General features: G+C 40.6%; 8 protein-coding genes across 8 annotated transcripts; 5 read left to right on the top strand and 3 right to left on the bottom strand.

Annotated features, from left to right (window-relative positions):
- Positions 1-39: 39 nt before the first annotated feature.
- On the top strand, positions 40-858 carry LOC139816541 (protein FAM32A-like). The gene is made up of 3 exons (XM_071784132.1): positions 40-225; positions 375-504; positions 625-858. The coding sequence occupies exons 1-3, from the start codon at positions 137-139 to the stop codon at positions 745-747; spliced, it is 342 nt and encodes a 113-aa protein (XP_071640233.1). The 5' UTR covers positions 40-136; the 3' UTR covers positions 748-858.
- Udt (protein undicht) lies at positions 755-4,850 on the bottom strand. Its single transcript, XM_071784136.1, has 9 exons — positions 4,619-4,850; positions 3,901-4,164; positions 3,584-3,741; positions 3,346-3,493; positions 2,796-3,222; positions 2,570-2,724; positions 2,242-2,481; positions 1,926-2,158; positions 755-1,820 (listed from the first exon to the last, which is right to left on the bottom strand). The coding sequence occupies exons 1-9, from the start codon at positions 4,668-4,670 to the stop codon at positions 1,641-1,643; spliced, it is 1,857 nt and encodes a 618-aa protein (XP_071640237.1). The 5' UTR covers positions 4,671-4,850; the 3' UTR covers positions 755-1,640.
- Positions 4,851-5,390: 540 nt separating this feature from the next.
- Positions 5,391-7,651, top strand: Dpck (Dephospho-CoA kinase). Its single transcript, XM_071784125.1, has 3 exons — positions 5,391-5,754; positions 6,106-6,397; positions 6,620-7,651. The coding sequence occupies exons 1-3, from the start codon at positions 5,643-5,645 to the stop codon at positions 6,921-6,923; spliced, it is 708 nt and encodes a 235-aa protein (XP_071640226.1). The 5' UTR covers positions 5,391-5,642; the 3' UTR covers positions 6,924-7,651.
- Positions 7,652-7,801: 150 nt separating this feature from the next.
- On the bottom strand, positions 7,802-21,259 carry LOC139816524 (uncharacterized). The gene is made up of 4 exons (XM_071784111.1): positions 21,120-21,259; positions 11,033-11,701; positions 10,597-10,888; positions 7,802-10,501 (listed from the first exon to the last, which is right to left on the bottom strand). Exons 2-4 carry the CDS (start codon positions 11,620-11,622, stop codon positions 10,028-10,030), a joined length of 1,356 nt encoding a protein of 451 aa, XP_071640212.1. The 5' UTR covers positions 11,623-11,701; positions 21,120-21,259; the 3' UTR covers positions 7,802-10,027.
- Positions 11,920-16,687, bottom strand: Slmap (Sarcolemma associated protein). The gene has a single exon (XM_071784092.1). The coding sequence runs from the start codon at positions 16,205-16,207 to the stop codon at positions 13,688-13,690; it is 2,520 nt and encodes an 839-aa protein (XP_071640193.1). The 5' UTR covers positions 16,208-16,687; the 3' UTR covers positions 11,920-13,687.
- LOC139816532 (G patch domain-containing protein 11) lies at positions 17,121-18,648 on the top strand. The gene is made up of 3 exons (XM_071784122.1): positions 17,121-17,574; positions 17,662-17,956; positions 18,077-18,648. The coding sequence occupies exons 2-3, from the start codon at positions 17,731-17,733 to the stop codon at positions 18,646-18,648; spliced, it is 798 nt and encodes a 265-aa protein (XP_071640223.1). The 5' UTR covers positions 17,121-17,574; positions 17,662-17,730.
- On the top strand, positions 19,156-19,832 carry Pburs (Partner of Bursicon). The gene is made up of 2 exons (XM_071784128.1): positions 19,156-19,407; positions 19,500-19,832. Exons 1-2 carry the CDS (start codon positions 19,156-19,158, stop codon positions 19,668-19,670), a joined length of 423 nt encoding a protein of 140 aa, XP_071640229.1. The 3' UTR covers positions 19,671-19,832.
- Burs (Cuticle-tanning hormone bursicon) lies at positions 20,639-23,061 on the top strand. Its single transcript, XM_071783690.1, is given in 5 exon segments — positions 20,639-20,645; positions 20,868-20,990; positions 21,129-21,295; positions 21,898-22,023; positions 22,509-23,061. Coding segments are annotated over 5 exon segments (573 nt in total). The 3' UTR covers positions 22,659-23,061.
- The last annotated feature ends 31 nt before the right edge of the window (positions 23,062-23,092 follow it).

The following is a 23,092-nucleotide window of genomic DNA, read 5'->3' as shown; positions in this document are numbered from 1 at the left end:
ACAAAACTATCGGCTTCTTCGAATAATCGAGATTATCGAGAAACATCATCCATCTCTATCGGGGACATCGGGGTACGCGTGCTACTTATGTGTGATACATTTTCGTGTGACTAATTTCATACACGATTAATTTAGAATGCCGGCGACGAACGTCGAGGACGACCCGTACGCGCACGTTGCGAAGGGCACTCTGAAATTGAAGAACGAGCAGACAGTGAGCAAAAAGTGAGTACCTCACCCCTTGATATTTCTCGAGTGAGGTTAGGTTAGGTTTATCACAGATTGATTTATTAATTTATTTTTTACAAATAAATATTATCTTCTGTTGGAGCAAGTGATTGAGATAAATCGTGTGCAACACCTTCTTTTTGTAGGAAAAAGGATAAAAAAGGAAAGAAGAAGAAGCTGGTGGAAGTGTCGAAGATCATCGAGGAGAAGCCTCAAAAGGTGGAAATAAAGCGGACGAAGGCGGAATTGGCTTTTCAAAAAATGCAAGAGAAAATGGTGAGCATGTACATACAGTGTCTGTTAAACATACTTCGTACCTATAATAACATCAATAAGTAATTAGACTTCAGAACTTTTTGACGCTGACAAAATTCTTAACGTCTCAATGATTTGCAGCAAACCGAGAGGATCAAGCAGAAAGCTTCCAAGACGCATAAACAACGAGTGGAGGAATTTAATCGACACCTGGACAGCTTAACTGAACACTTCGACATACCTAAAGTGAGCTGGACGAAATAAACTGCGATGTATCTTAACAAATTTATTTATATAGGTGTATATGTATAATGTAAACAATTAGTCTTAATTTAATCTAAAGGTATGAACACTTTACACAGTTTACACACGTAATCATGGCATTATTTTAATCCCTACTTTCAAATGATTTTCCTTCTTTTTGTATTCTTTCCTGTTTTTGTTTTATAAAAAAATGAAAAAAATTAACCTAAATGTAAAAATCTTCAATAGATATTTAAGAGAGATTCTATGAGGAAAGATAATATTGCATTTGTGTAACTTTAATGCAATTGTTTAAGGGTTAAATAAATTCTGTCGTTCTCTGAACATCGTATCATAAATATGTAAAAAAGTTATTAATGTAAAATATTATAAGAAGTACTTGTTTTATAAGTCATACAAAATATTCTTAATGTCGTACATTAGTAAAATCTTTGGGTGCATTCTACTTTGTTCTCGTCATGTACATATATAATTTTAAAATATATTTTTCTATCAGGCAGTAAAGATATTTAAAAAATTTAAATATAAAACAGTTAAAATAATTCTGTTTGGAATTGATCTTTGTGTCCATAGATGTTTAGATTCACGTATATAATAAAACAAGCGTATGAAGCAGAATGCATCCATATTATTAAGAGATTCTTCGTAATTCGTGGACGGACTTTCGATATATCAAGATATCTTACTAATTATGCATTGTCTACTTACGTAAAATTAAATGCGAATAGTGTTAAAGGCACGTATACCACATAGTTACAATATGGACGGAACATACGTGTGAGAATCGCTTACGAGCTCATATATGCTGATATTTCTTAAATAGTTATCTTAAATCTTTATCGCAGCATCGAGAGAATTAATGGACGGTTTTTCACTCCCGTGCAAAGAATTATTTACACCTCTTTAAAATAAAGTACCACTACCAATGGTATGACAACCAAGAATGAAAAGTGGCTGTTCGTGTTGCCGGCGTTACCAAAACGGAAGACGTTGACATAGTTCTCCGTTTGCACCCAAGGATTGCTCCCGTCATCAAAATGCATCGGACACTGATCGCGTTCTCGCTCGTATTCCTGTAAAACGATCACACACGCACACCGGTGAGCGCAGTCTCATAACACGTCCAACTTCTAACATTGTTTAATTTATATCATACTCGAAAGGACGTCCCTCCTCACCTGTAACTCTAGCGCGACTGCTGCGCCTTCGGTATAATTTTTACTCGTCACGTCTTGCTTGAGGTCGCAAAATGGGCCGATGGCCTGAGACAAGAGCACTCTGTTCAAGTCGGCCCTCTGATATACCCAACAACGATATTTGCTGAAAGGATCCAATTCGTCGTACGTTATTAGATACGACTTTAAATTTTCCTTCCAATATCCAATACATTTCATTACGTAATCCGGATCGCCTGTAAAAATAATATTATCGTCAATAGAGCTGTATAAACACTGAACACGATAGCTGGACGTACAAAATGTGAATGGAACTCACTGTAAATGTCAACCGGTTTTCCCAAGTGATCCACAGATAAGCAGTACGTTTCGTCGATGGCGATCTCCTTCTGATCGGTATTACAGACCGAGAAGTCGGAAATATTTTGTTTGCAGTAAATATTTGGTCGCGGAGATTTAGTGACACCGCCTAGAATCCTAGTCTCAAATAGAACATCTCCTTTTTGGTGGAACATATATTTACCGGCTATCGGGCAGCGTACCGGAACGGGATTTTTCGCTAATAAAATTAAGATGTAATGTAACTCAACCGAAATATCGCGTGTCGTGAAAATATGAGAGAATCTAACTTTTTACATCGTAATTACCTAAAAACAGATCAAATTTCCATGCTTCCTTGTTGGGAAACTGGACCCAAGAACACACTGTATGGAAATCATCTTTTATCACAGCCATTCCACGTCTGTATCGGATAACATTGTGATGTCGTCGCACGAAATCGAAACAAACGTAATCTTTTTGGCTGCAAATGCATTTTAGTTACTGCACAAGCACTCATAACGTATAACAACACTTTTGGTCCGGTAAACATACCATCCATCAACGGTCAGTCTCGCCATCATAACCCTCGAGTCTCTTTGTTCGCGACAAACGTAAATTGTTCGTCGATAACGTCCCACGTCCGGATACCAGGTTTCGATGATATGCGTTTCGTTAATGAAAATGTCCGCGTCAATGTTAGCAGTGTTTATCCAATTTCCGGACATGTCCTCGGGTAATCGGCAACCAGGCTCAACTATCTCGGCCTTAACCGGCGTGACCCGCAAACGTTCCGGACTCTTTTCCACAGTTTTAAGAGTATTACATTCCGCGGTGATTGAAACACCGATGTATAAATCGTCGTCGCGATTCTTTAAGAAGCATCTATACTTCTCATCCTTCCGCGACTCCTTCGTATTTGCTACCGCAAAGAAGTGATTCTTGTCGACGAACCAATCGCCCAAGCAGCTGTATTCCACCACTGAAAAAGAAAAAAAGTTTATATCCACATCTTTCGTTGTAAATCGTTGTACATCAAAACGTGTACAAAGACATGGTTCACAAGGTAAGTATTTCTCATGAGGAAAGAAAGAAGTCTAATTACATCCATCAAAGGTTCCTTTCATTCCGGGACATTTCTTGTAAGTAATGTTAAATTTTTGATTGGTTATAAGAAACTGAGTTCCGGCAGTCTGACAGGATTTTATTTGTGCATCTGGATTATTACATTCTCCTGTAAATCTAAAGCGATTCTGAAATAGTAATAATATATAGAGATACATCTTTAGTCTATAATTAATGTGCATAAAGTGACAAGTGCATATGTGATTTTCTTGTCTTACTTGATAAGCAAACTGCCAAACTCCTTCCAGGGAAGATCTGCAATTCACAGGCACGTAATTCTCAGAGAATAATGTTATCAATTGCTGATTCGCGTTTAAACCTTTACAAACGTTATCCACGGTGGGTTCTATCCCACTGGGCAAATTCACACAGCTCACTGCAACAAGATGCCACGACTGATAAATATACTAATAGAGTAATAGATTATATATATATATATATATATATATATATATATATATATATATCTTTCGCGTTGACGATAATATGGATAATTTTTTGAATTAACTGGCACAGACCAGCATGTGTCACTTGCCTTCGAGCTTCTCCAAGACGTTTACTGTCCTGACAATCAGTTTCACGCAATGATAACAGCTGTCATACTTGATTGGTGTGTTAGAATCTCGAAATACGAATGTGTAATTAACATGATATTCCTCTAAAACGTTGACGCATATGCCTCGTCCAGTCATACTGTTGGCATTTATTTCCGTCAGAGTATTTCTGCCGTTTTCCCATGAGAACCAAGATCCCCTGATGACCAGCGGAATTTGGCAATCACTCGTATTCTGACCAGCAACTGCCAGATAATATCGCATTAAAATTAAACATGCAATTATATTCCAATATACTCTGTCATGTATTATTTTATAACAATAAAATATATATAGATAATATAATTTTATAATAAATATATGTACAATGTTCCTTCCGTGAAACAAAACAATAAGTTAAATTTTAAACGAATTAAGCAAAACACGTATGTACATACATACGTGAAATGTGTCAAATTTATTTTGATTCACGTATGGGCAGTGGACACCTTTGGATTTTGGATTAAAAAATGTACGGCTTACGAACAAACGGAATGTAATATAATGTGACGAGATATGGATATGAAATTTTGGAATTTTATTAAGTAGACAAGTATCGCGATCTATTAACAGTATTAATTCTATCGTGCTTGCACGTACAGCACAACATTCGACTCCACTGTCCACTTTGCAGAAAATTAATTGATTGAAGAAACTTACCATGGCATATAAGACAGGTTACGAGAGGGAATATGAATAACCAGCCCTTCATCGTGCTATATCATTTAAGGACGAAAATAATGTTAAAAATATCAAAAATACGACTGTGTTATGACTGTGATAATATGATAATTGATAATTTGAGGCCTAAAACACACGCCCAACACCATTAGGCACAGTTTCGAAGTCACTAACGGTTATGACGCATTGACGCATCCCGTACGTAAGTTCGTTCCCATCAATGCGACATATGGACTGGACTGGACATGGAACTTATTATGAGAGAACCTCTAGACCACGTCGTCAATTGGCTGATTAAAAATGAAATTATCCGATTGGTTGGTTCAGGGGAGAAACTCCATCAGGCATCGGGGGTTATGGGTCAATCGCAACGTGGTCAAAGATCAAAGGTCAAATGCGAGTAATGGGACGCTCCCAATGTGCACAATTTTGTGGTTCTCTTCCATTAGGTTACGATTTTTTCGTTTTTTTTTTCCAAAGAGAATGAAAAAATCGTGGAAATTATATCTATATAGGATTCGGGGTAACAACCAAACACGTGGGCATGAACTCCTGCTCATTAGCATTTGGCAGTGCCCATAGACATAAGGGAGAATTGGGGAGAATTCACACCTTGGCAGCTACATTTTTGCTGGTTTTTGCCTTTAGGACTTTAGGTAAAAGTTCACATAGAAACAGTCTTCAGTCTTCACTGTCTTCAAAGCGCGCGCGCGGCACGCGGCACGCGGCACGCGACACGCGACACGCAGAGCATCCGGACCGGGCGGGGCAATCCGGGTGGTGGTGAGAGACTGAGAGGTGAGAGGTGAGATTCCGGATAATCTGGAATCTGGATTCCGGACGGCGGACGTTCCGGATTCCGGGCTGCTTGATTCTTGTCATTCTTGATACGAATTAATGCTGACATCAGTTATATCACCATAATCACAAGGTGATTATGTGTAGTTGATTCAGTTGATTGGTTCATCGATATTTCGTCGTGTAAAAATTGCACGCTTTCGAAATGTATTTAGTTGGATTGACTGGTGGTATCGCCACCGGTAAAAGCACGGTTGCTGCTGTTTTTCGGGAACACGGCATCCCAGTTGTAGATGCCGATATAATTGCCCGAAAAGGTTAGGATGCAAACTTTAAATGACACTTCGTATTATTTTCAAACGACACTTATATTCCTTATGTTATTTTTCTTCTAAACTACATTTGCTTCGAAACTTTATTAGATTGTTTTCCTTCTTTGGCATAAAATCCATTCGATACTGTAAACTACAGTTGCATAATAAAGGCAAATATCAAGTTTAATTGTACGGTATATAAGTATCGCAAATTTGACATTTTGATAAGTAACGCCTGAAACGGATAAAGCGTTTGTCCAGAAATTGGCATTTTGCGTTTATAGCGATGAATATTCTTTATATATGAAAAATTAAGAAACTTGCGGATAACTATGTTTGTATGTGTGTATCCAGTTGTCGAGCCAGGAAAACCAGCTTGGCATAAAATACAGAAGGAGTTTGGCCCGGATGTGTTTTTGGACACTAAACAATTGGACAGAGCCAAACTTGGAGATTTGATATTCAATGATGTCGAAAAGAGAAAGAAACTTAATGCCATCACGCATCCCGCGATATATAAAGAGATATACTGGCAGATTATCAAATACTTTTTGCAAGGTCATTCGTTCATAGTCATGGATTTGCCGTTACTTTTCGAGACAGGGCACATGTTGAATTACCTGCACAAAATTATAGTTGTAACATGGTATGTATGGATTTCACGTAGTATGCTCACCAATGAAATAGTATTAAAGATCAACTTTAATAGTATTACTTTACATAATACTTAAAATTAATATTTTGTCGGTGGTATGGTGTTTTAGCTAAAATATTGTATTGTTTTCTCCTTCAATTGGGAGAATATATGTAAGGAATTTTAGCTCTTTTAATTGCCTGTAAATCATCCTCTGTGATTTATCACTTCCAGCGAAGAGGACCTTCAGCTTCAACGATTAATGGAACGCACTGGATTTACAGAAGCTAAAGCAAAATTAAGAATAGCTGCGCAAATGTCCTTGGAGAAGAAAGCAGAGATGGCAAATTTTGTAATTGAGAATTCCAGCAGTGCAAGAGATACCGAGGAGCAGACCATAAAAGTGATCAACGTGCTACGATCTTCCAAGCATCATTGGAAATTGCGTTTTCTAATCGGATTTTGTTGTACCGTACTGTTAGCTGGCACGTATTGGTTCAGAAGCAGGAGTTCTAGATCTTTATCCACTGCACCATGAAATTTTGTTCTACTAAAATTATTCAGTTTAGAAACAAATAGACGTTTTCCGTAAATCATGGTTGCGTGATAAGAGCGAGCGTGTATTTTGTTAACTTTTGTACAGCAATGCATGCGGAAAATCGAAATTTTTATCAAGTATAAAGCAGATGACCGTAATGTATACATTTGTGGATTTGCAATTTTGTTGGGCTAGTCATTGTGTGATAAATTCAATTCTTTTATTCGATGCGACGAAATAGATATCTGTACGAGACACGAGTACTATTAGTTACACAAGTTACAGCTATGTTCCGTTACAGATGATTACTCTTTTATAAAACTATGTTTTAATTGCAACACTATTAGAGCTAACGATAGGGCAAAGGGATACATAGTAGTTTATATCTATGTGTTTACGTGGAAGGGGCGCATGCATGCATGTGCGTTATGTACGTACATTTTAGGCAATAAAAAAGTTGCTGTGGAGTATCTACATAAACTACAGCTATCTTACTTGTGATCGAATAAGAGATAAGGAAGAGACAAAACGAGGTAGTTGCTCGTGAGCGCTCGATTAGACAGCTCTCGTACAATTGCTACATCGAATTACAAGTTATAAACTTTTTTGTATAATCTGTATTGAAGATGCATCGTGAATGATCATGTAATTAGCTACTAGCAATGCACTTATCAAACTGGATGCAAAAAGTTATATAATAAATGTAAATAAAACCAGGTAATATATAATATTATTGCTATTAGACTTCTCCAGAATGACATATCCTTTTTCATTTTTTTTTTTATTTAGACCAATAATAAATAACTAAAATACCCATACTTTGTTATCTATACAAAAATTTCGCGCTCACAAGTACTCGAGGATAAAAACCACGTTCGTCTTTTCTTCTTTTTTAATAAAGTGCCTTTTAACATAAATTTATACGTAAAAGATTTTACATTTGTATGCATATATAAAATACGCGAGTACATAGTGCTCAATTTCTTACGTTAATTGTCGCAAAATATATACAAGTATCATATCGAGTCGTGATTAACAATCGTGATACAAAATCAGATGTATACCTATCCATATTTGGCGTACAGCGCATTTCTTATACACTGCATCTCCCATATACTGTGTATAAGTAAAAACGTAAATTTATAATTGCTTCATCGTTCTAACAGAAAGTTGCTTACTTATTGTTAGTAATAAGTAAATTATAAAAACTGGCAAAGGACCATAAGTACTTAATTAAAATATTATTTAATGCGAGTTATATGCAACCAAACATTTGCTTACTAAAAGTAGAAGTAGAAAATTTCTCTCGGGTAAATAAAGGAGCAATGGAATACACTATGTACAATATCCCGTACGAAATAGCATAGTAAGGTTGAGTAAGGTTCCGCAAATCCAGACCAATAAAGCGCGATGCGAACCTTTTCTATTAAATATATTTCTCAATATGCTACAATTCCTTACTTAATGTACTAGATTTTTTCTAATCTTCTTTGTACTTATGTTAACGCATTATCTAAAAGAGATATCCCTTTCTTTTATTTATATCTCCTTACTTTACAAATTTTTCGACGGTGCTCTTATCTATTACTATTCTCCAGTTTAGCTTTACACAAAGATGAGATTAATATGATACTACACAATGACATTATAATGCAATAAAAAGAAAAGAGATAAAGGAACATAATGTCACGTCGTAACTATATCTCGTAATTATAGATTGTCATTCCTGTTATTCTACAATTATACACACTTTGAACATATATAGCTGTCGACATTATCGACAATGGTTATTGCGTAGTTGTATGTACACTCAAAAGTATGTCACCCGTACTCAAAAAGTATATATATATATATATATATATATATATATATATATATATATATATATATATATATATATATATATATATATAAAATTTTATGCCTTTTATTTAATTCAGATGATGAGAGGCTAAATAGTTCCAAATTACGTTCGTCCTTCTTGAATTTGGATAGCAACATCATGGGGCTGCGTAAAAAACGCAATCAAGTAAACCCATTGCTGATGAAAAGCGAAATGGGTAATTGGAAAGGCATACAAAGATCATTGGCGCTAAATTATTGCTGCAAATATTTCATGAGTAATGATCGTAATTCATTTATAAATCATAAGATGAAGATAGCGATGAGGAAGAAGTAAAATAATAGCACCAAGAAAAAAGTCAGATATTGTTATAGAAGTGTCAGATACTGTTATAGAAGTGTGAACTGAAGCTTGATAGAAAACTTTCAGTGGAGAATGTGCTCGTGATCGTGGACAAATTGATGTATGAGACGAACGAAATGTCACTGCAAGAAACCGCAAAAACTTTCAGAAATTGACAAGACAATTATTATGAAGAGTACAAGATATACGAATTTTGTGAATTAACCAGCAGTTTTGTAATGCTAAGATAAAAGATTTGCCTGTTCAATTGGAATCCAATGATGCAACCGAAACAGCCGATTAAATTACTTGAACAGTGGAAGTATCTTAGAGAATGGAGCTAGAGTACAACTCTTAAGACACGGACTATGCATTCATACGATCAATTAGTATGGAATGCTTGGATGCCGATCAGAGGAATCATACACTAATTGTAAGTAATCCCTAGAATATAATATACGTCAATAAATTTATGGTAATTTAGGGCAAATTTCACCAACTACGGTTAGCTTAACCGACGGTTAAAGTTAACAGGATTGACCAATAGAAATGAATCCACCCTGCTAACTTTAACCGTCGGTTAAGCTAACCGTGGTTAGTGAAATTGGCTTTAAAAAAAGTAAAATTAATCACAAATGATTAGAATATGAAAAGATTTAGAAATAGAAAGAGAGAGAGAATGATTATTACATGAATACAAATGTGTCTATTTACTACGGTGATACACTGGTTCATCCCACAGCCGCTGGTTTCTATTTTTCGTATGTACTTTCGAGCGTACTTGTAAGTTCCATTTAGTAAAGATAAATGGACGCGCATTATGATTCTTGATTCGCCTACATAGCCGAGTAGGTGGTACACCGTACATGCGTACATAGATATCCTATCAGATATTAAGTTCTTATTCTCGTGACGCAACTTATTGCAAGACAGGCCTAAGTTCCTGCGTCATAATAGGATAAGAAACGAGAGGCGCGGTCGCGCCGGATATCGACAAGGGTAAACTGGCGGGTTGCTGCGTATTCGGTGGTTGCTGATTAGTCGCTTGGGGAGGCCCGGAGCCACTCATTGAAATAGTTTGCTGAGCCATGGTGACGATCGGCGGTGGTATCGAGACCGGTGCCATAGAGACCGCCGCGATAGAGACGGGAGCTACGGTCGCGATGCTCACGGGAACGGTAGCCACGCTGGCAGTGACCGTTCGTAGGGTGCCCGCTGCCACGGCCGCGTTGACCATTTGTTGGGGTGTCGGAGCCTGCGACGGCGGAACTGTATTCGTAATCGTGACTGCCGGAACCGTTACAGCGGTTACGTTTGCCGTTCGTTTGCCTGACATTCTCAATTGAGCGTTTTGGTCCAATAGAAACTCGTTCGTCGCCGTCAAATCGCTGACCTAGATCGAGACACAAAGTGTAGCCAAGTACATGAGTAAAAGCGAAATCGCGACATTTGGGCGATAACTCGTTTCTTTCTTTCTCTACGATATACCTGCTTCTTCAACTCTTCTATCTTCTTCCTCAACAGCACATTTTCATCCTCCAGGACAATGGCTCGTGCCTCGTTACGCGGTATTATGGGGTAATAATAGCTCGGCGTGACCGTCGGTTGAGTCGCATGCTGCTGACCCACGATTGGAGAGGCTTCGAAATGTACGACTGTTTCACCCGATACTAATCGCCTCTTCGGTTCTGGCGGTCCGATGTAATCGGCTGGATGCGACGTGTTGTAACCAGCATTATTAGCAACCAAATTGTTATGATCCTGCATTTGCCAGTGGAAGCTACAATCATGAAATAAAGAGAGAGGAAACAAAGTTGTTACGTTAGAATTCTGCGCAAAACAATGTTGCAAGTTAAGCTCCTACGGCACAAGAAAGACATAAGAAAGAGGAAAATCCATGGATCCCCTCGATTACGACGCTTACTTTCTGTCCTCCTCGTATCTACGCCCATCGCCGCCGGTAGCACCGCCGTTGCTGGTGCCGTTGAAATTGTGTTGCGGTCTGGACACGTTGTGATGGGACGGCGACATCAGATTGTGCTGCGGCTCCTCCTTCTTCAAATGCCTAAACTTGCAATTGACCCTCTGGCAGCTGCCCTTCATAAAGTCCTTGCATAACGGATGATCCGGCTTGTCGTTGTTGCAGGTCTTGGATCGATTGAGGACATGAGGCGGCAGCTCACCGGTTGCTCTGAAACGCTTCTCTTCGCTCTCGGTGCAATGGAGAAACTTGCAGCCCGGCCAATTACACTTGCCGTTTTGGAAATCGTGGCAGAAGGTATATTCCTCGACGGGATCGTCCTCCGAACGCTCGTGAAGATACTTGCAGCGTTTTCCCCGGTGGCAAACATTTCTCAGAAAGTCCCGACAGATCCGACTCGCGGTGTCGGTGGGGTCAGTCGCGTTCACGTTCAATCCCCCCGCCATCCCGACCGCCTGATGCTGATGCTGCCCCGTCGTCGACGTCCCCGCCGCCGTCCCGCTGCTTTCCAACTTTACCTTCAGTTTTTTCATCGGTGGCACATGGTGATTCGCACGTCGAACTACGATCGATCGACGAACCGGCTAAGCGCAGCTAATACGACGCGCGCCCCTGAATAAAGAAAAAGAGACGACGGTAGATTAACGATGGATTACAACGATATTATTAGTGCTTCGACAAGGAAACTTTGCGCCGTATTTGCTAAATACGACGTACTTACGATATAAGCCGTTGATTTGCATTCAAAACTCATAATACTCATGTATTTGACTTAATCTTTACAGCGTTAAATTTAGGTGGCGATGGGATATATTAAAAGTACAAGAGACTTTTCAATCTTCTTTAATTAATTAAGTTAGTTTTTTTTATCTTTATTTCCCCTTTTCGTATAATGACTATTACATCGGTAGTAAGATTATATCAACATTACTATGTACAGCATTTTTATTTACCATATGTACTTTGATAATTTGATATATACGCTTGATCTGCCAAAAAAGTGAGCTCGCCTAAACGAACGAACGAACGAGCGAGCGAGCGACCGACCGACCAACTTGCGGCGTACTTTTTTGGAAAATGTCACGTATACCTTTGTTTTCGCCGCGACACACAATGATTCTGTTATCTAATGCGGTACAAGTACGCGGTAAACATGGCACTCTCTAAACTAAACTAACGAATTAAGAAAATACTGTCAATTTCCCCGTTTAACGTTTCGTATAAAAAGAATTAATATAGAAAACTACAGTTATATTGGATCTTCTCGCTTTAAGACGTTATTAGATAATATCAAGGCCATTCCAAGGTAGAATCGATAGAACGGTACTGACAATGAGTGCTGAGAGAAATTTGCCTTCGAGAAGTAAATACATACGTATCCGCTTATTAATTTTATTAGGTCGCTCGAACGAATATGCTCTTGTATATTGTCACGCTAGGGAAGAAAATTAAGATATCAATATATCATTGTGCAAAGAAAGGTCAAAGGACCCAAAACTCGCCGCAAGACCATGATACGTTTCGCGATCAAATTTTCGCTCGAGAACAATGCACTTATCATCAGAAGAGACGCGAGAGTAACGCTGCAACATATATGATATACGCATGCTAATGTATACGTGAGCGATCGATTGTCTCTCTCTTTCTCGCTCTCACTCTCTCACTCTCACTCTCACTCCCCTGCAAAGGTCGTTCCCAACTCTTAAAGTCGCCCTCAACTAAAGAGCTTGAAAAAAAGAAAGCGTGTTATCTGATTCGAATGAGACGAGTACGAATGATTATGTATCGTTTTTCGCGCGCGAATTATTTTCTACAATTAATTATATACAAATGTATGAAGATTTTGAATAATCGAAAATGACAATGTGTGCTGCGCGTGTATGTTTATATCTTTTTTTTTTGTTTTGAGATGCACGGGAGAGAGTACATTCTCGTAAATTCTCGATCCGCAGTAAAGGATACAGATTTAATCTTTAGAATATGCTATAGAAGGAGAAACGTATCGTTTAAACAAGCAAACATGCAACGAAATACATAATATATTATAAAATTGAGCCGTATTAGGAGATATGATACTTAGCAGCTTGGCAGCATGTTGAACATTTTACGTGGTATCGTGCTTACATTTTCTCCAGCTACTTTTACTCCTCCGAGAGCGTAAGTCGAGCTTCCGTGTTGTGAGAGATATACATACATATATTCATAAACGATTTTTGTCCCGTCTTTGATCTTGCTCCTCCTTCGTAAAGCGTCCTAACGCGACACATTATTCTTGTTTAACATCGCACTTTATAACGAAAGGCTCCTTATCCTAAGCCCCGAGAAGACTTGATTCGGGAAATTAAACAGAGAGAGATACATATATATATATATATACACACACAATTCTTAACGATTGTTTGTATAAAAAACATTAAATTGTGCTCGATGTGGTCGTCCTCAAACGACAAAATGGATAGCTTAACGAAATTTACAGTTAATTACAGTCGATATTGTAAAAGAAAGAAAAATAAATGAAAAAGGATAAAACGCGTTCGTCGTGGAGCGTGTAATATGTACAGAAAGGAATATTAGATGGCAGGGGAGAAAGAGGCGCGATTAGAATATCTTCTCCAGTAGCATCCACACCAGCATAATCGCGATAGGTGCCACGTAATGTATCGGTACGGTGTAATTTGCACTTAACAGATCACCGCACTGTGATTTAAGGGACACGTATTTCTTCGACAGCTCCGCTTTCTCCTCGACGAACGCGTTGTACTTTTCTTTCACTATAACCAGCTCCTCGTTGACTTCCTGCATCCGCTGCGCCTCGTTCTTCGCGCGGTAGTACAGTTCCTTCAGCCTGTCGATGACGATCTCGTTCGGCTCGCGTATCAGCCAGTCCTTCAATTCCTCCAGCTCTTTTTGCACCATCTGCCGCGCTTCCAGGCCATCCTCGCCTCTTAACGAATCCAGAGAACCGATTAACGTCTGCAGTATATAGTCTCTGGAATGAAAAGCTTGTTGTATCGTATCATTTTTCGTGACGGGTTTTAAAGTTTTAACGTAATCTCCTTCTGCGCGCTCTTCGCACTCCGGCTCAACATCATTATCCTGGTGGTGGTGGTGGTGGTGATGGTAGTAGTGCTGCTTATCTTTTTTGTCGCGCTTATCTATCGCAAGATCGACGATAGAACTGTCTAGCGTATCCTCAATGTCCACGTAGGCACTTTCTTCCGTCGAAATCTCCGCGACTCGATCATCTTTGGCAATTTGTTTTATTGGCTCGTAATGTACATCCGATTGTGGACGGTACACGGAATTTGCGAATCGTACCTCCATCTTGCCATGTGCCTGCTTGGACGCTTGTTCCGTGTCCGGCTCCTCCTTATTATTCTCTATAACGCTCTTCTCGCTCGTGTCGTCGTTCGTAATACTGCATGTGTCGTCGGTCGCTTCCGAGTTTGTGTCGGAGTCTCCATTGGTATCGCTGTTGTCTAGGTTGTCTAGGTTGGCCAAGTTTCCATTGACTAAAGTTCGTCTGGACGATAACGACGATAACGACGATAACGGCGGTGGGACAATATATTCCGTGAGACTATCTTCAGCCGTGATCTGCAAGTCGTCCATCTGGTCTTTGGTGAAGGACACGTCGGATTTCAGCTGCTTCGAATCAACATCTGACGAATTAAACTGATTATCTTGCTCACTCTTGGTGAAGTAAAAATTAATCTCGCTGTCCACCTCCATATTATCGACATGAATAGAATTCAATTGGTTAAGAATAGCGTTTATAGCCTCTATGGGATTCTCCTCGCCCTTCGAGTCCAAGTTCTCGCTGACCTCCAGCTTTAGGTTCATATCTTGCAAAGTCTGCGCGTAATTTCTCAAGGCGGTGATTTGCTTATAGATATTGACGGAATCTAATCGAGAATCGTGCAACCTCGCCCGCAACGTCTTCTCGATTTTTGATTGATCCTCGAGCCGTTTCGCGAGATCACGTTTCTCTTGTTCCGCGCTGAGCAGCACATCCTTTACCTTCTCCTCGCTCTCCATGAGCTTGTTGGTGGTCTCCTGGAGCTTCTTCTGCGCTTCCGCATATTTCGCGCTGAGCTCCTGAAGCTCCGTTTGGGTGTACTTGGCTACGTTATGCAAACTTTGACATTCTTCCTCCGTTTCGTTCAAACGTCCCTCCAATTGCACAAGTCTCTGCGTGACCTCCAGTTTCTCCTGCAAAACTTTCTGTAACGCTTCCTTGGCGGCGTTCTGATATTGCGCCTTCTCATCCTGAAGCTTGGCAAGTTCGTTTCTGATTTTGTCCTCGGTATAGTTCTTGGAATACACCGTCAGTTGACTCTCGACGGTCATTACCCACGATAGTAGACGATCCTCCGTGATCAATGCCTTCCACGATTGATTGGCGGCTTTCCGAGTATTCTCCACCAGTTGCTGCAAATAGCCCAGTTTAGAGTACAAGGCTTTCTCTCGTCTCGACGCCTCCTGCATTATCTGATTAAGCTTGTAAAGATCCTCGAGGGAGACGTTTCCAGCGGGTGAACTGACGGAGGTACTGAGACTGGCCTTGGCTTCCTTCCCGTCCGGCAGGTACAGCTTCAAGGTCGCGACTATGCACCCATGGGTGACCTTCTTGGTATTTTCCACAACGTCCACGCCAAATTGCACTATATCCCCGGAGCATACCTCCTTGGGCGTTGACTCCAACCCGGAAGCGCTGAGTCTCTGATTATTCACGAACGTACCGTTGCTGCTGCACGTGTCCTGCAAGTAAAACTTACCGGAGGAGTACCATAGCAGCGCGTGATTTCTCGACAACACTTTGCAATCGAAAATCGCGTTATTCGTCGCGGCTCTCGCCCTGGCCACCGAACGACCAATTTTGACCGGTTGCTCCAACGTCAACGTACGCTCCTGGAAGGGATGGGAATTGTCCCGGCAGATCAGAACGCCTTTCGCGGTCATCTTGTTGTTGTTGTTGGTGGTGGCGATGGTATTGGTGTTGTTGTTGTTGTTGCTGCTGTTGTTGTTCTGCGTATTGTTCTGGTTCAAGTTGGAGTTGTTCTGCCCAGCGGGCGAACTGGCATTTTGTACCCAACCACCGCTGCTAGCTACAACCATAGCCGAGATGGATGGTAAGCCGAGCGAATTCGAGGAAGAGTCCTTTCACGAACGTAAATCGAATCGTTGTAAATCCCGTCGGAGGAAACAGCGAGAAGAGAATTATCAGCTTCGAGAACCGTATCGCGTAACCGTAACCGCGACCCCGTGACCGTGACCGTGACGGCTAGATCTTCGGCTAGTGCTTCGCACGTCAAACGTGTCGAATATATGAGCGCGCTCCTCAAGCTCGGTCACGAGGATCCCGACGTGACCTTTCGGAACCTGTCGCCTGACACGACGAGGCGTGACGACATCGTGTCCGGCATGTTTTCGTCCTCAATGAAATATCACTGCACCCGTGCACCGGCCGTCACTCTCCCGCAGCACTCCTCCCTTATTTTCGTCGAGAAATTCTCTCTCGCCCCCGATCTCTTCCTACTCTCTCCCACTCTCTCTCTCTTCCTCCTTCGTTCGATCAGCGAATGTCTCCGGACTCGAGCACGGAACTCAGCGGAAGTCCGGTCCCGTTTGGCAGACGCCACGCATCGACCGATTCGAGGCGAGTCGATCTCCCAGGATCGAAATCGGGTCAGCGAAACACGCGGGACGTCTCCGTCGCGACTCGCGACTCCGACGACGTCGTCCAGCTCCCGTGCAGGCGTGAACGCTGCGAACACGCTCGGCCGAACGTGGGTTACGCTCTCTCTCGCGCGCGCTCGCGCGATGTCGTCCGCGCCAGCCTGACACGCGTCGGACACGCGGCGTCGGCGACCGGAGATGAATCGGCGACGGCACTACCGCGGACTTTCGCGTACCAACGAAAAATATTGCGCACGTACGGACGACGTATGGGACTCCGTGAAAATACAACGGTTCGCCGTTCCCCGCGTCCGGACTCCGGAGTGCCAGCCGTGTTCCAGTTCCGCGTTCCGCGTTCCGCGTTCCACCGTTTCCTCCCCACGTTAGTCATGAGGGTGGGGAAGAGGGGCGCGTGGCGCGGAATACCTACATTACCTACCAATACCAACCTACCTTGCTTACCTAGCGCGCCAAGGTATACATATTATAATACATATTTACATATACGCCTCTCTCGCAGGGTCCGGGAGAAAAGATAAAAGAAAAATCCGATTATAAGTATATACGTAGATAATAATAACATATAACATCTTTCTCATTCGAATCGACCTTTCCATCAACACGGCCTTTCCACACGAGAATATAACCTCTCAAGTACGAGCATAACCTAAAAGGACAAAAAAGTGCGCGTTGAACATTGCATCTCGCAAAATTTATTTATTATTTATTTATTAACCTCCTTGAAGAAGGCTAAGAAGCGAGTATAAATCATCGGAAGCTTGAATCATCGCGAGAGAATCTCTGAGGTATTACATTTGTAAATTAGATCATTTTCACATTTTGTCGTCATCGCGTACAACATCTTGTGACAAAATCTATTATTCTGTTTCCAGTGCTTCACGAAATACTTTCCTATAACGTATTAAATATAAACACGTCATTTCATTCCGAACATCCGAACGATGTCAGACGATGAGGATTACATGTCCGATAAATTTCTACAAGATTCCGAACAACGTGCCTCGTCGAGTCTTATATACAGACATTCTGATAGGAGAGAATTTACATTGATGAAGAAAAAGGCTGAAATTGAGTCTAGGATGAAGGAACGCAACAAGTCGATGCGAGTAGTCGAAGCGGAAAAAAGGGAGGAAGGCTTGTCATCTGCCATTACCAGCGCAAATAAAGGTATGTACTTAATCTACATAGATTATATAGAATGCAGATAAATTTCTGATGGGCTAAGAATGGCAAAAAAGTGCTAATTTTAATTGCGAGAAATAATTTCAAGATTTACCTTGTTCCCAGGTTTTGAAATGCTAATGAAGATGGGATATAAACCTGGTCAAGGAATAGGCAAGACTCAATCGGGAATGACTGAACCAATTCCTGTAGAAGTGAAGGCGGATAGGCAAGGTCTGGGAAAAATGCTAAAGAAAAAGAATTCGTACAAGCATGAGAACACAAATGCAAAATTAGATAACATGGATACCAGAGATTTCCGTAACAGGATAGCCCAAGAGAAGGCGGAACAGTTGCAAAAGATCGATTTGTACAAAAGTCAGAAGGTTTGCCAAGAATTAGATGCTAAAGAAAATATCGAGGAACCTGAAGAATCGTGGTTTTGGCTAGAGAGCAAGGAAGAAAAAGAAACTGACGACACTAACGACGATGACGATGACGACGACGACGACGACGACGATGATGACGACGACGACGACACCAAGAACGACGAAACACTCAGCCATTTAGAAAAACTCGATATTCTTACTAGATATTTAAGAAAGAAATACTTTTACTGCATCTGGTGCGGAACCAAGTTCAACGACGAAGACGATTTAAGAGATAATTGCCCGGGAAGTATGAGAAACGACCATTGAATATGTTAAATGTATATATTATCGATAACATTATCTTTACGCTACGTTAGAAAACTGATATCAATAAATTTTGGACGTCATTAAAAATATTCTCTATTCTTGTCGAGCGTGTACATTAGAACACGATATAATACACGAACCTTAGGTAAAATTACATTACTTAAATACATGATCAATCCCATTGTGTACACGAGACATAAAAGACCCATTAGCGGGTATGATGCAAAACATGGAAAAAGTCATGTTCCGGAGGAGAAAAAATCGAGCACTGAGCAACTCTAAGAGCAACTCTAAGGAGAGTCGTTATTCCTCACCCTCACGACCGAACTATGCTATTAAGGCAGCAGGGGATCGCTATGACCCCTGGCTTTTACACGCGATGGAAAAGAGAGTGAGAAATTACCTATAAAAGCATCTTGTTTGACTCTCTCTTCTTTCATTTTATCCGAAAACTTGTACGGTGACTGTTTGTTAAATATTTCGATAAAAACGAGTAACGATACTATAATGTTGGTAACCCCCAAGTCATTGCTAATCCTCGTGGTTTATGTTACAACAATCAGCGATGCTGAAATAACCGAGGTAGATGACGAAAGCTGCGAGACTCTACAGTCGGAAGTACGCATTACCAAAGACGAATACGACGAGATAGGACGTCTGAGAAGAACGTGTAGCGGTGATATATCGGTCACCAAATGTGAAGGATTCTGTAACTCGCAAGTGCAGCCAAGCGTTGTCACTACTACGGGCTTCTCGAAGGTAAGTCGATGTGATACCTCGTGCGAAGGAAGATGTATAAGATATATTGCCCGTAAGTTGTAATTATCTTTTTTTTGTTTTATATATAACAGGAGTGCTACTGTTGCCGTGAGAGTTATCTGAAAGAAAGATTCGTCGTCTTAAATCAATGCTACGACGCGGATGGAATTAAATTGATAGGCATGGATGACGAGACGATGGAGATCAAGATACGAGAACCCGCCGAATGTAAATGCATCAAGTGCGGCGATCTCGCGAGATAAGAGCAACAACGACTTGAAATGTAATCTGTATATTCTCTCAGTGCACAGTGAAATCGCAACAATTATATATGACAGTTATTATATCTGTATGATAGATAAATGAAAATAAATGAAAATACATTATATGTAATGACGACAAAAATAAATAGTATTTCTAATGTATTTACAATATAACCTCTCCCCCCTATTTATAGCCCCGATCTCTCTCTCTCTCTCTCTCTCTCTCTCTCTCTCTCTCATTGCGCGCATTTTTATAATACTTGTGACGATAAATGCAAAATTCCGCAAAAGTTAATTTTCTTTAAATACAATCGTACAGAACATATATGTGTATAATTTAATCTTGCATATCGTTACAGATAAATATAAATCATTTAAATAAAAATTTGATATTAATATTGATATTGATTCTGAATTTTCTTTTAACGAAAATGTTGGCGCACAAATAGTTAGCAAATTTTGAGAGATACTTTGACTTGATTTTATACATAATATAAGAGAAAGCTTTATTAAATCGTACACATGTATGTGTGAGTGCAATGAAGAATATTTCCTACGATGTATTTCGTAGTTTGTCATCTATATATTATTACTTAAAACAACAAGATTTTAGAAACGTTTCTTCTCAGCAAATTTAATCCTACAAACTTTAAAATTGTAATTATCGAAATTTTTAATATTTTTGGATACTTATTGTTAGTCCTAAATCAAAATGCTGTTACGATAAAGTTTAATAGAAATTGGAAAGAATTAAGATATAATGGTCTATTGTTGTTTATTTAAACTAAATATACATATAAAAGTGTCGTTTCTGTCATTTATAAATCGATTCTTATTGAATATTTTTAGTAAGCTTAATTCTTAAACTGTGTAAAGAAAATTGTGCAAATATTTTGTCATAAGTAAATAAAATTATCTTGGCCACATATTTACAATGTTTTATAGAGATAACGACACATATTAAGAATATGTTTGGTGTATATACCTAGATATATTATAATTTCTAAATAGAATCATGAATAAACTTTTATGTTATTTAACAAGAAAAAATCTAGCACTATTGTATATAAATTTAGCAAACATGTCAGGAAGAATTTTCTTATGTATGTCTATATATATTATATACACGTGTGTGTGTGTGTGTGTGTGTGTGTAGTGATTTTGATACATAGTGATACTGCTAAAATATAACCGAAGAAAGGGAAAAATACGGCCACCTGCGGTGTATAAAAGCTTACGACGTAGGACTTACAAGCGCAGTAAAGTGCTAGGAAGGGAAGGCAATGTACCGTTCGAGAGACAAGCTCTTCCGTTACTTTGGTAAATAAGCTAGCGTCTAACAGTACGTTTGCAAAATTTAAGTAATTTCCTCAGTCGTCTTTCTTGCAAGTTGTAGAATATTTTTTGCAAATTGTATGTAAAACAGATGTTAAGTATTAATGTACTTACCGTGGACAGTGATCAATGGATGGCTGATATGCTTGTTGTCCGGTGGCACAGAAGCGATCGTTGGGGTCGACGAGTGTCAGGCAACGCGCGTGATACACTTCCTTCAGTATCCAGGTTGTGTTCCAAAACCGATTCCCAGTTATGCGTGTAGAGGACGATGTAGCAGTTATCTGCAGGTAAGAAAGGCCTGTTATACGTTAGTGACAATCTTGCAATGTATGCAGTATGCGCGAAGCGTGCAATCTATCTCAACTGATAGTTTTACAATTTTACAATCTTAAAGGCAATAACAATGTGATGCATATGGGCAAGAGTTGTACGTTTTCAAGTGGGGCACATGAAAATTTCTTAGGAATAGCTAATGTGGTATCGTGGTACCGCGGTACTTAATACTCACGAGGCATGTTGAAACATAATATCTTGCATTAACGATTCTAAAACTACACATAGGCGCATTCTCTAAATCTTATTGTTAGCCCTACGAGCGGGGGAGTCTCGTACGTTCCATATAGCCAAGTATATACGCGCGTGAAGCAAGAACACTTAAGAAACACGAATGTGAGTCGCGACCGATTTGATACCGTAAAATCGCAAGTATTACGTCTGACGTTTGACAGAGTCCAATCTTTTTTTTTCCCTCTCTCTCTCTCTCTCATACACACACACGCGCACGAACACTGTTTAACGCAACGAGAGAGAACTGAGCGCTGAGCGCGCATGAGACATGAGAAGACACATACATACATATGTGAAACGTTCAGCTTGTTAACATGCACAGGTGTCCGGGTCCAAGATGTGGCAAATGGAGAGGAGCTGCATGTGCTGTCAGGAAAGCGGCGAGAGAGAGGCTAGTGTCTCTCTGTTCTGTCCGCGGGCGAAACCAGGGGAGATGAAGTTCAGGAAGGTGAGACGTGAGATGTGAGACCGCTGATCGCCCAGTCGCCCATGGACGCGGTTGACGCGATCGTTAGCCGGTCGTAAACAGACTCGCGTGAACGCGAACGCGATTCATGCGATCAGACGCGATCGCGCGCCGTTGACTGTTCACTGTTGACTCGCTTCTCGCTTTCTCTCACCGATCACGCGTCGACGAGATCCGTAACAAAAACAAAGCCCGAAGCCGTTCGACAGTCGACGTCGACACCGCAGTCCGCACCACGAGTTTTTCCGTTCTCGCGCGGCCATATTGTTTTCGTGCGCGGACAATCGGCGCCCTCGGCCTCGGCCGCCTCGGCGGGCGTCCGGGTCCGGCCGTATAGTCAGTATAGTCCCCAGTAGTCCCGTAGTGCGCCGCGTAACTAGCAGGGGCGCCTAATTTCAAAATTTCAAAAGCTTTATTGCAATCGACTTTTGCCGTTTGCGTTAATTTTACCTGTATCTGTTCATCAGGTTATCACCAAGGCGCCGTTGGAATGCATGTGCAGACCGTGCACCAGCGTGGAAGAGTACGCGATAATACCCCAGGAGATCGCGGGATTCGCCGACGAGGGCCCTTTTGCGACGTCCGCGCACTTCAGACGGTCCTCTGGCTTGCGATAGACAGCCACGAGGCACGCGGAAAATCGCGCCCACCATAACGGCGCGGTTTATTTTATTTTATTCCCTATTATATAACTAATAAAAAGAATGTCTAACGAACATGTGTCGATCTTTCTCGATCGCGGACGAGATATGCGAGCGAGGCTGCAGCAGATTTATAAACGCGCACGATATACACGTTACGTGTGCGTGCAAGTCTCTTCCCTATCCCTTTTCTCATCCCTCTCGCGGAATTGTAGATGCTCCTTTTCGGCTCCTTTGCTAAGAAAAAAGTCTTATCATTTCTCGTCACGAATATTCAATGTCGTTTTCTTGGAAAACCAAATTACGAATCCTGAATTCTTCAGCTTGCCTAAAGAAAGTGCGTGTGCAAAAAAGAAGAAGAAATGATATGATAAAGAAGGTTCAGGAAGGGATACGCGTAGAATAGGAAA

Source organism: Temnothorax longispinosus, chromosome 7 (assembly GCF_030848805.1).
Source record: "Temnothorax longispinosus isolate EJ_2023e chromosome 7, Tlon_JGU_v1, whole genome shotgun sequence".
Classification (NCBI taxonomy): Eukaryota; Metazoa; Arthropoda; class Insecta; order Hymenoptera; family Formicidae; genus Temnothorax; species Temnothorax longispinosus.
The sequence above is the reverse complement of the archived record's forward strand: the minus strand, read 5'-3'. Positions and strand labels throughout refer to the sequence as shown.